This window comes from Panthera tigris, chromosome C1, assembly GCF_018350195.1.
Source record: "Panthera tigris isolate Pti1 chromosome C1, P.tigris_Pti1_mat1.1, whole genome shotgun sequence".
Lineage (NCBI taxonomy): Eukaryota > Metazoa > Chordata > Mammalia > Carnivora > Felidae > Panthera > Panthera tigris.
Genome location: NC_056667.1, coordinates 212739201 through 212751353, shown reverse-complemented (window position 1 = coordinate 212751353; position 12153 = coordinate 212739201). Strand labels below are relative to the sequence as shown.

At 39.3% G+C, this 12153-nt stretch overlaps 1 protein-coding gene across 12 annotated transcripts in view; it reads right to left on the bottom strand.

Annotated features, from left to right (window-relative positions):
* Positions 1–12153, bottom strand: part of GIGYF2 (GRB10 interacting GYF protein 2) — a 146385-nt gene that overhangs the window by 29573 nt on the left and 104659 nt on the right. For all 12 annotated transcript variants that reach the window (XR_006220995.1, XM_042995656.1, XM_007082973.3 and 9 more), the window contains 5 exons: positions 10698–10864; positions 7146–7237; positions 5714–5821; positions 4558–4658; positions 1905–2005 (listed from right to left, as the gene is read on the bottom strand). Coding sequence is in view for 11 of the 12 variants with exons in the window: in XM_042995656.1 (XP_042851590.1) it covers positions 1905–2005; positions 4558–4658; positions 5714–5821; positions 7146–7237; positions 10698–10864 (569 nt within the window). In the remaining variant the exon portion in view is untranslated. The remainder of the gene's footprint in view (positions 1–1904; positions 2006–4557; positions 4659–5713; positions 5822–7145; positions 7238–10697; positions 10865–12153) is intronic.

Below are 12153 nucleotides of genomic sequence, written 5' to 3'. Positions count from 1 at the left end.
GGGTGAAAGTGGCCAATACAAGAGTCACGTCAGAATTCTTTTGGGGCAGCACCTCTTTGCTCATCTCTAACAAAGGATTTTCTGACTGAAGATCTACTGATTTTCTTCACATGTACTGAAGATTTTCTGACTGAAGTGTCTACACTGTTAGGCTTCAACAGCAATGTTATAAAGCTGGTAGCATGAATCACAGAGTTCTTTAAAATTTGAAGAACTACCACTTAACAAATTCTATCATTTACGGTTCTGAGATACCAGCTCAACCCAGGCCCTAGTCTCCAAGCCCAGCCCACGGCCACACGTACATTTCAGGCCTTCACTTCCTTTTTTTTTTTTTTTTTTTTTTAAGAGGCAGTAGGCAAGCACATGCATGAGCAGGGGACAGGGACAGAGGGAGGGAGGAAGGGAGGGAGGGAGGGAGGGAGGGAAAGAGAGAATGAATGAATGAATGAATGAATGAATGAATTAATTAATCTATTTCAAGCAGGATCCTCACTGTCAGCACACAGCCCAATGCAGGGCTTGATCTCATGACCTGAGCCAAAACCAAGAGTCAGATGCTCAACTGACTGAGCCACTCAGGCGCCCCTGAGCCTTCACTCTCTCAACCACATTTCTAAGAGTCCCTTACTTGTCTTCCCAGCATACAGTTTTGCCCACATTCCCCAGCACAACATCTTAAGCTCCACCAAAAAAAAAAAAAAAAAAAAAAAAAAAAAATCACTCCCGGGCTTACATTTAACATCATCCTTCACCTTGAAAATAAATCCTTACTCTCTAACATGACATGTCTAAGGGCGCTCATGACTGGCCTGCCTCATCTTAGCCTTCTCATCATGTATCCCTCAGACACACCATGGCTCCAAGCCAGACCAAATTATTTAGCTGCTTCCTGAACCAGTATGTTCTCAGGCATTTCTGAGCCATTACAGGAATTATTTCTTTCAAGTGGGTTAGATTCTACTATTCTTCAACTGGAAATTAGTGTATGTATTTCTGTCCATCAGCAGTGTCGCCCAATTCATGATGCCCACCTAAGTGGGTGAGAGTAGGTAGTATTTTGTAACTGTGTTACTTGCCTGATTGTCATTGCCCTCGCTCCTTCAACACACATACCCCAGACACAAAAGACTGCAAATTCCTATCCTTTATCCCACGTGTTCCCAGCACAAAGCACTACAGTACTAGAAAACTCTCAAGAATTATTTGAATTATGGTCTCTCACTTGTTTATGGAGACAGACTCTGACCATGAACTCTTTCTACATTCTGGGCACTCTAAGGAGACTGTCACTACTGCAGAGGATAAGAACACATTAAGTATAAAATAGGAACGAGATTTTCCCTGAGGAATGAGAACCCAAAAGTCATTACAATGACATAAGTGTTGATAAGACATCCTCAGCTGGCAAGATTCCTTGCTCCTCCAGAAAATGTGAATGGAACATAGAATCTAATGTTAATGTTGGAACTTTTCAGCCACATGTCTGGAGACACTAAGAAATATAAACTAACATCATTATAAAGATTCGGTGTGGGAATTCAAGCCATAAATCAAGGATCTAATAAGAATGCAGTGTATATTTTCTTAGGTTTTAGTATTTGTAACAGGTGTTTACACCATGAATAATGTAATTAAAGTATCCATATAATCATAATCATAAATGGGTTAACCAACCAATTTTAATTGATTTAATTTAAACTTGCTAATTTTAATTGTTTGAGGTCTTTTCTGGGAGAAAAGGGAATAATAAGGTTAGAATACGAACGTGCTTATAACAGGTAAGTACAGTAAACTAACAGGGCAAAGTCTAAGTGGCCAGAGAGACAGAGATGTCAGTAAACAAATCCCTGTGTCTGACAGCTTGGAAAGCATGCTTCATTACAGAAGAATGAGGTTCAGACCTTTGCAGCTTTGGCCTTCTCCATCTGCTGAAGCTGTTCAAGGGCAGGTCCTGGAGTCGTGGTGTCAAGGGGAAGATCCCATACACTACCACCTTCCCAAACTGTAAGACAACAAGGGTTAAAATGAGGAATATCAGAGCTTATGTACACGGTCACATCTCCACAAGCATAATGAAAAAAGCTATTTCCCTGTCCCTGAATAAGCTCCATCATACAAATCTGGGCTGCTTTTAGGTAGACTGAACTGCATATGGGCTCTGGTTTAAATCAGTATCCTTCAACACATCTGGAAGAAAAGAAATTACCAGGCATGTACTGGGAAACTAATTTCATCCTCAAAAACCCTACTTCTGTTCACACACCCCATTCTTACTGATGAACATGCTAAGGGTTGGGGGTAGTTCTGTAACATTCCCAAGGACACATACCATGCACATGGCCATGCCAGGATTTAAATCCCAGTGCATTAGACCCTAAAGCCCACAGTATTCCCAGTAGCCATACAACCTCTTATCGCAAACCAAGAGGAGTGGGGCCAAGAGAGGTATGTAACTGTGAAACTGGAGAGAACTGAGTAGTTGCATGATACTGTGAATGTGTTCTATGCCACTGAATTGTTCATCTAAAAATGATTAATTTGGGGGCGCCTGGGTGGCTCAGTCTGTTAGGCGTCCAATGTGGGCTCAGGTCATGATCTCGTGGCTCATGAGTTTGAGCCCCACATCAGGCTCTGTCTGATAGCTCAAAGCCTGGAACCTGCTTCAAATTCTGTGTCTCCCTTTCTCTCTGCCCCTCTCCTGCTCATTCTGTCTTTCAAAAATAAATAAGCATTAAAAAATTTTTCTTGGGGCACCAAGGTGGCTCAGTCAGTTGAGCATCCGACTTTGGCTCAGGTCATGATCACTCAGTTTGTGGCTTCAAGCCCTTTGTCGTGTGCTCTGTACCGACAGCTTAGAGCCTAGAGCCTGCTTCGGATTCTGTGTCTCCCCCTCCCCAGCTCATGCTGTCTGCCTATCTGTCTGTCTGTCTGTCTCTCTCTCTCAAAAATAAATAAACATCAAAAAAATTTTTTAATTTTCTTAAATCGTTAATTTTATGTTATATGAATTTCATGCCAAAGAGAAAGAGGTACAGCTGGAGGAGGGGAGGCCTCTGGAAAAGCTGGGCAAGTCTCACAAATCACAATGGGTCCTGCTGACCTGAAAGGCAGCACAGGGTCAAATGCAGAAGTAAACAAATAGATAAAGTCTTCTGAGTCTGCCTTCCTACTGCCAGCAAAAGGTCCACGGACACCACTTTTCAGCAATCTCTATTCCCTACACTCCTATTTCTATACTATAAATTATTGTTTGTATAAAACCAATGGACAATTTTAAAGGGCCTTGACTGTATCATACCCAAAAAGAAACTGTTCAATAAGGTACTTAAAAATACTTCTCCCAACACTGGAGAATATCTTAACATCACAACTATAAATGACTACCAAAAAAAATCAAGTACACAGAGCAGGAAAAGTTGATGATAATCAGTCCTTCTCCTGCTATAATCCCCAAGATCAATGTTAGTAAAAGAACTATAGCCTGAATAGCTCAATGGCTCTAAGAAAAATCCGCCAATCTTGTGAGTTTGAGCCCTGCATCAGGCTCTGTGCTGACAGCTCAGAGCCTAGAGCCTGCTCCAGATTCTATATGTGCGTGTGTCTCTCTCTGCCCTTCCCCACTTGTGCTCTCTTTCTCTAAAAAATAAACATTAAAAAAAGAAAGAAAGAAAAGAAAAATCTACCAATGCCCATGGTTCCTGAGAATTGTCAACATTAACTATAATCTCTTGTAAGGATTTGTCTACGGTTCAAACTACCTACTTCTGCAGGTATCAGACATTAAAAACCAAAAGTGTTCCAGCAATATCAAGGCTTTAAACAACAAAAAAAATCTCAGCCCCAAATTTCCTAATTTGATGTAAAAAGATCAGAGAATGAAATAGGGTGTTCACTTTAAAGCAAGCTTTCCTCGGGGTGCCTGGGTGGCTTCGTCGGTTAAGCGTCCGACTTAGGCTCAGATCATGATCTAATGGTTCGTGATTTTGAGCCCTGCATTGGGCTCTGTGCTAACAGCTCAGAGCCTGAAGCCTGCTTCATATTCTGTGTCTCCCTCTCTCTGTCCCTCCCCTGCTCGCGTGCGCGCTCTCTCTCTCTCAAAATTAAACAAACATCAAAAATTTTTTCAATAAAATAAAGCAGGCTTTTCTCATCCCAAAACTTCTGGGTACCTGGAGTGTTAAGCTATGTATTAACCCTTCACTCAAAAGAAGAGATGTTTTTACTAAAGCTTTTTTTTTTTCACTCTGGCAGAATAAATCTATCAAAATTTAAAACACTTTCCCACACCAATTAGAGCAACACAAAAAAGAGAGGCTAGCTCAAATTCATGAAATTTATCTACTAAAGACTTTTAGCAAATCTTTAACAGTATAGTTTCAACAGTATTTTCAGTCCTTTTCTGGGGTCTAATGAGACTCTTTGTTGAATATTCAATATAAAATGGTTCAAAAATAAATAAAATGGTTCAAAAACGGACACATTTTTTAAAAACTGAATTACAAAGTAAGAGTCTAAATCCTTGGAGCTATACTAAAGGCGAATCTAAATTTTTACCTGTAGGCTGTGAGGTTGTTGGCTGAAGCTCCCAGATAGAACCAGTATCTGGCACTGACACAGACCTAGTTACTGAAGGAATGATGTTCTGATCAGATATTCTGCAAAAAGGAAATAAAAAAATTCACGTGTTCTTGTCATTTGCAAAAAAAAAATAAAATAAAGAGAAATTTCTACATGATTTGTAGGTTTTCCAGGCAATATGGCCAGAAAACTCCTTCACTGTTTTAACTAAAATACAACACTACCAAAAAAGCATTTAGGAGAGGAACAAAGAGGCACATTCATCCCACTTCTGGAGTCAAGGTATTAACAAATGTTGATTTCTAAATAATGAATATACCGACTGTCTTGAAAAAAAAAAAAAAAAAACAAACAAAAAACACCCCAGAATAAAAAGCCAGTAGAAGTCATAGAGACAGCATGTTATAATGAAAACCCACAGACCTTAAGTCGAAAGGCTTCATTTTTTTCTATCTCTGAAGTTTTCTGTGTATTATGTCAACCAAGTCCTTCAGACTCCCAGGGTCTAAACTGGTACCTTACCACCTACCTAACCTGCTTTCCCCACAAGATGGGTTATGACTCAAAAGAGAAATGTGAAAGGCTTTGGTTAAATTGGACAGTAAGGTTTTTAGGACAGTCAGCGATACACTTGAAGGAAATACACTGAATGATAATCTGAAATCTATAATAGAAATTTAAGGCTTCAAGCATAATTTCCTTTTCCTCAGACTTATCTTAAAGGCTTTTGGGTTCTGGAAAATTTTAACTCTGTGTGGCAATGTTCGTATCTCTTTTGACATACCATGGGTGAAATGAGATTAAACTTCTAGACTATAATTTTTTTATTGCTGGTTCTATAAGAATACACTACTTCTCAAATGTTTTCTTTATTCCTTGGTTACTATTCCAAATTTATCCTCTATGAGTAAAGAGACTAAAAATGCTTCATTGACAGATTATTATTTTTAAAAACTATATCCTGTTTTTATACACAATACACAAAAATGTGTTGTGTGTGGGTATTTTGATATCAGAGTTCACACGATACCAAAATTTCCTTTCTTCTCTTTAACACATACACACACACACACACACACACACACACACACACACACACACGTACATGACCCATCATGGAGTGACCACCAACCTCATCTTCAGAGCCTGGAACTGTTGGAGAAGAAGTGCCAACTGTTGCTGCTGCTGCGAAGACAGGGCTGCTTTCTGTTGTTGAGCCAAAACCTGCGCATATTGTTGTCTTCAAAAAGTAAAATAAAGCATAACCTGTCTATCCACATTTAGTGCACTTTACTGAGACACTAAAGACACTAAAAGACACTAAAGACACTAAAAGGCCAGTCCACCACCCCCCAAAAATACCATGAGAAAGAGCTATCAAATATATTTTAACAACGCTTCATGATAATGACAGTTACACAGAAAATTGTCTACTTCATCCTAGAAAGAACTGAACTTATAGACAACATATATATCCTCAGCATGTTGTCTATAAGCGGATAGAAAAAAAAAAAATCACAAAATGTCAAAAACTGGCAAACTCTCTGAAAATAATAGCCTTTCATCAGAAACCAAGTGAAAAATAAACAGATTCAGGGAAACCGGGTGGCTTAGTTGGTTAAGCGTCTGTCTTCAGCTCAGGTCATAATCTTGTGGTTTGTGGGTTTGAGCCCCATGTTGGGCTCTGTGCTGACAGCTCAAGGCCTGGAGCCTGCTTCAGATTCTGTGCCTCTCTCTCTCTGCCCCTCCCCAGCTCATGCTCTGTCTCTCATTCTCTCAAAACTGATTAAATGTTAAAAAAAACTTTTTTAATAAAACAGAGTCAAACTAATAGCTATTTCCAAATGAAGCACCCTTTCCAAAACTAAAATCACTTGTATAAAAATTCTCAAAATTTGTTTCAGCTTGGAAAATCTGGGGTTTTTTTTCCCCCACTAGATCAGAGGTAGACAATTTTTATCTGTAAAGAGCCAGACGGTAAATATTTTAAGTTTGTAGGCCATATGCAACTACTCAACTCTTCTGCTGTAGTGCAAAAGCAGCCACAGACAATATACAAATGGGTGTGGCTATGTTCCATTAAAACTCTGCTCATAAAAACAGGTACCAAGCTGGTTTGCCAATCTTTGCACTAGATGACGGCAAATCTTACTTCCTCTACCAAAGGGACACACAATCTAAGTGATTCTGCTATCATTCCACACCACTACTAACAGTAGAAATCTTTACTTCTTCCTGCCCTCTCATCTATGTTTTTTCTCTGTGACGTTCACAGTTGAGCCAGCCATTTAGGAGGCGTTTGAGTCTTAAAATGCTTGTTGTTTCTTGCTTTAGAAGGCAAAGAGCTTGCAAGATTACAGTTATATGTCATTTTCTGCAAATTTATGGTAGGTAATAAGAAGATAAGACCAAACTCCAAATACATAGTGGTAACATGTCACTAGATGGGTACCTGAAGTATCCTATCAACTCTTAGTTCTCTGCTGTGAAAGGTGCAACTCAGGAAATTCTACCTAAAGGCACTCTGAATTCTGCACTGCCACCTACAGCATTACTGCTCTTACTGTATCAAGAACTGCTGGTACTGAAGGTGCTGCATCTGGTACAAGGCCGTGAGCTCCTGCTGCCTGGTCAGTCGTTCCTGGTCCAACTCTCCCTGGGAGCAAAGGGGTGGGAGAAGAAATACCACTGAATAAATTGCAGAGAGTCTAAAAGCCATTTACTACATATATCTGAGAGCAAACTGAATCTGAGATCTTCACATACACTCCACCTTTCTGCCCCAAACGCTTAACTATTGCAAAAACTCCGCGTCTTTAAAAGCTGAACAGTGCCACCTAGCAGAAGAAGGTGGTATCTGCATTTTAAGAGATTCCCTGTAAGGAATTTCCCATAAGGAAAGGGTCCTTACGTCAGAAGCTGTCCTCCCCTCCTACTTTTGAACCTAAATGTTGTACTGTACGTACCCCACCGTCATTACTGTAACTAAAAAAGGTATAATTTCCCAAAGTTAAAAGTGATTCTTAAATTTGGGAATCCTGTAGAAATTAGAGAAATGGAACAAAACAGAAAGGAGTAAAATTATCTAAAGCTAAAAGGGAAAAAAAAGTTAAAAGGAAATGTTACAGTAGAATATTATAATGGCTCATAATGAACAGAAAAAGCAATACAGAAGTCGGTCTTCTTAAAAACACGGAGAAATTTTTAATTTAAACAAAATACGAAAAATCTTTGAAAACTAATTCTCCACCCCAAAATTAGGTGTTTCTATTGCTATTAATACATCATGAGTTAGAAAAAATAAGCTGTTTTTTAGTTTATATTTCAAATAACATGGCTGGAATTTAAATTTTGCAAAGTTAAAACTCGGAAAAATAAAATGTTATGTAAAATGTTATGTTAAATAAAAGAAATAATAAAAGCATAAGGGTAACACAGACTACGGTAAATCATTAGTGAACAGTTTACATCTTTATTGTGCACAGATCATGGTTTGGAATGAAACATTTGATACACAGTTTCTTGGGGGTAGCGATCGTCTGAAATTCAGGGACATTTGTCTTTTCCACCATACACTGAAGATTGGAAGCTACACTAGGTTAATGTCAAATTTCTACATAAGGGGGCACCTGGCTGGCTCAGTCAGTACAGCATGTTAACTCTTGATCTTGGGGTCAAGAGTTCAAGCCCCACACTGGGTGTAGAGCTTACTTTTATTAAGGGGTGCCTGACTGGCTCAGTTGGTAGAGCATGCGACTCTTGGGGTTGCACGTTTGAGCCCCATGTTGAGTGTAGAGATTACTTAAAAATAGAATCTTTTAAAAAATAAAAATAAAATGTCTACATAAAAACCTACACTTCAAGGTATATTCATCATCCAGGTGAACTCCTATCAGGGCTATTCAGGGATTAGCAATCATAGCTGACAGAGACACAGCTTGCCATGGTTCTTCCTGTCAAGCAGTAATGGAGGCTCAGCCCCTGTAACTGGAAGTCAGGCAATGGGCAAGGGATGAACTTTCAAAAGTTCTGAGACATGCATGATAACTCATCCCAATTTCAGAGAATGGAAATAAAGTTCCAACTTGGTATATAAATTAAATGTTTATACAATAATACATAATACAATTTTCCCTTGTATTTACAACAGAAATGTCAGAAATAATTCCCCTCATCTAGGAATCTTCACTGTTCTCCAAATTACACGAGGTCTCAACCCATCATGGACTGACATCAATTACTGGGTCAAGATCAACATTTACATGTGAAAGAAGAGGAGGGGAGGGGAGGGAAGGGGAGGAGGGGAGAGAAGGGGGGGAGGGGAGGTGAGGAACCGGAAAAGGAAAAGGAAAAGGAAAAGGAGGGAGGGAAAGGAAAGAAGAGAAAGGAAAGGGAATAGAGAGGGAGAGAAGGAGGGAGGAAAGAAAGAAAGAAAGAAAGAAAGAAAGAAAGAAAGAAAGAAAGAAAGAAAGAAAGAGAAAGAAAGAAAGAAAGAAAGAAAGAAAGAAAGAAAGAAAGAAAGAAAGAAAGAAAGAAAGAAGTGCATGGCATAAAATATTATAATGGGTGCCTGGGTGGCTCAGTCAGTTAAGGGTCCAACTCTTGATCTCAGCTCAGGACGTGATCTCACGGTTTCACGAGTTCGAGCTCCACATCGGGCTCTGTGGTAACAGTGCAGAGCCTGCTTGGGATTCTCTCTCTCCTCTCTCTCTGCCCCTCCCCCATATGCACTGTTTCTCTCTGTCTCTCTCTCTCTCAAAATAAACATTAAAAAAAATTTTAAATATTTTGTGAAGCTTGTTGCACAAACATGTGTATGTGTGTACAGTTATGAATATACATACAGTATATATGAATGTACAGAGGAGTGGTGTAAAACTTTTTTTTTTTTTACTATGGGCTATGGCCAAATAAGTTTGACAGCTGCTATTCTCACCTATGAACTCCTCTGACCATAGAAGTTGTGCCCTATTTACCTTCATCTCATAAGAACCTACCACAAGGCCTAGCACAGGCCCTCAATATGCAGTTGATGAATCAATCAATGGTGAATGTTACTGCAGAAATCCAATGTTCACACTAAACGTTTTTAACTGTGGCCACTTCTGACTATGGCAGCCCCCTGACATCCCAACCTGGAGAAGGAGAAGTAAGGCAGATCCACAGCCCTCCCAAACGAACTCTATAGGAAGAGGCCCAGACGCAGCTACAGAGGAGTAGGATCTGCCCTTCAAAGGCCTTCCAGTGCCAGTACACAAGGAAGGTTACATTACGATCCAGTTTTTAGTTAACATACCAGTAACTAACATTAAACAAAGAAAAAGTCTTCAAAATATTCAAAAGCACCGGAATTGTCTATTAGCGACATTTATTTGCTTTAAGGTAAACCTAAGACAGAAAATTTATGATTCTGAAAGCAAGAGGCAAACAGAGAGGCGGGAAGGAAAGGGGAGGAGAGGAGAATGTGCATTCTAACTAGAGGCAGAAAGAAACTCCAAAGAAGTCACCTAACTGAAGCATCTTGGATAAAAGTAAGAGCTCTGGGGGGCGCCTAGAGGGATCAGTTAGTTAAGGGTCCGACTCTGGGTGTCAGCTCAGGTCTTGATCTCTACACTGCCAGCACAGAGCCTGCTTGGGATTCTCTCTCCCCCCTCTCTGCCCCTCCCCAACTTGCGCACGCACGCACACACGCACACGTGAACTCAGTATCTCTCTCTCAAAATAAATAAACTTTAAAAAAAAAAAAAAAAAAAAAAGGTAAAAGCTCTGAAGTGAGCTTAGAAAAGTAAGGAGCCAGAACATGTAGTAGCTGGTAGGCAAGTCAGGATAAGACGTTTTTTATTCTACACCTGCTGGAAAGCTACCGAAGGATTTTGTTTCTTTAGAATTTGGAGACCGGGGGCGGGGGGAGGGAGGAGGACACAGGTACTTGAGTTTTGAAAAGATCATTATGGATAGGTATGCAGTTTCCAATCAGACTGCCCACTGCCATTTCAATTGCTTTCAAAGAACTACAGTTTCTTCCTCATTAGACACAATATCTAGGTTGTGCTTACAAAGAGAAGCAAGCGTTTCTGCATCTAGCATGTGTTCTGAGTGACCTATACGGTACTTACCATATGAGGAGGGGGAGCTGGACCGGGAGAGAAGGGAACCCTTCCCCACATTTTCATGATATCACCAAGAGGTTGGAAGCTTTCATCACACGCTCTCTTCACCAATAAAGACATGGTAAAATAGCCCGCCTGAAACCATTCCGCCATCTCCTGATTATTGAAGGGACCTAGAACAGCACCATTTAAACAGAAGGGCAATAAAAATCCTTGAAGACTGAAGAGGAAAAAAATATTTCCTAAGTCTGATCCTCATCCAGAGGTACAACTTGTTTCAGGTAACACCTGTTAAATACTTGATACAATATTTTAATTCAATTTATCTCCAAAAGTGGTAAACAGGCTTCTAACTAATAAAATACAACAGAAATGATTTTGAAATAAAACTTATGTCTATATATCCCAAATTGTCTGTGGGGTTTTAATTACTTTAAGGAGCATAACTGTCTCCATCTCACTCAACTCTACAAATTCATTTGTCAGAAAAGTATAATAAAACTGAAAAATGTGTTGGTTAGACTTTGTATCACTTATGTATAAAGAATATAAACACGTAGGGCTAAATATGCTTTTTTCTAAATTTCACTTTCTGCCAGATTATTAAAGGTTAGGCAAAGTATAAATAATCAAATTAAATCAAATTATGAGGCGGACTGGTGGCTTAGTCTGTTAAGTGTCTGACTTTGGCTCAGGTCATGATCTTGCAGTTTCTGAGTTCAAGCCCTGCGTCAGGCTCTGTGCTGACAGCTCAGAGCTTGGAGCCTACTTTGGATTCTGTGTCTCAATCTCTGTCTGTCTCTCTGCCCCTCCCTGCCACTCAAAAATAACCGAGCATTAAAAAACATTAAGATAAATTATTTACGTAGGTATGACTAAATCTGGCTTAGGGTGGAGGGAGAGTAACATTCTCTACATGTTTTACAATTAAAAATCAAATATTTTACACATAAAATTAACAGATTCACACTGATCAATAACCATTCATTCATTCATTCATTCACAAATATTTACTGAATACCAATTACATGAGTCTAGGTAATGAGAATACAACAGTTAAATAAAACAAAAGCCTATAATGTCCACTTCCGGGAAGATGGAGTAGATCTACTTTTCCCTGTTCTTCCTGCTAAATACAACTAAAAACCCTAACATTATATATACAAAGGAAACAAAAGAACACTCTGAACAGTAGAGAGAAGGCAGACTGGCCTTGGTGCCTGAGGAACCACATGGAGGTGAATTCCCTGACTTTTCATTTTACTTCATATATTCCAGATTTGGAACAAAGAAACAACAAAAAACATGACCCAATATATACATCTGAAAACATGACCCAAGTATATGCTATCTACAAGAAAGTCATTTCAAATATAACAATATAGGCAGGTTGAAAATAAAAGGATAGGAAAAGGTATATCATGCAAGCATTAATCAAATTTTAAAAAAGCTAGAGTGGCTA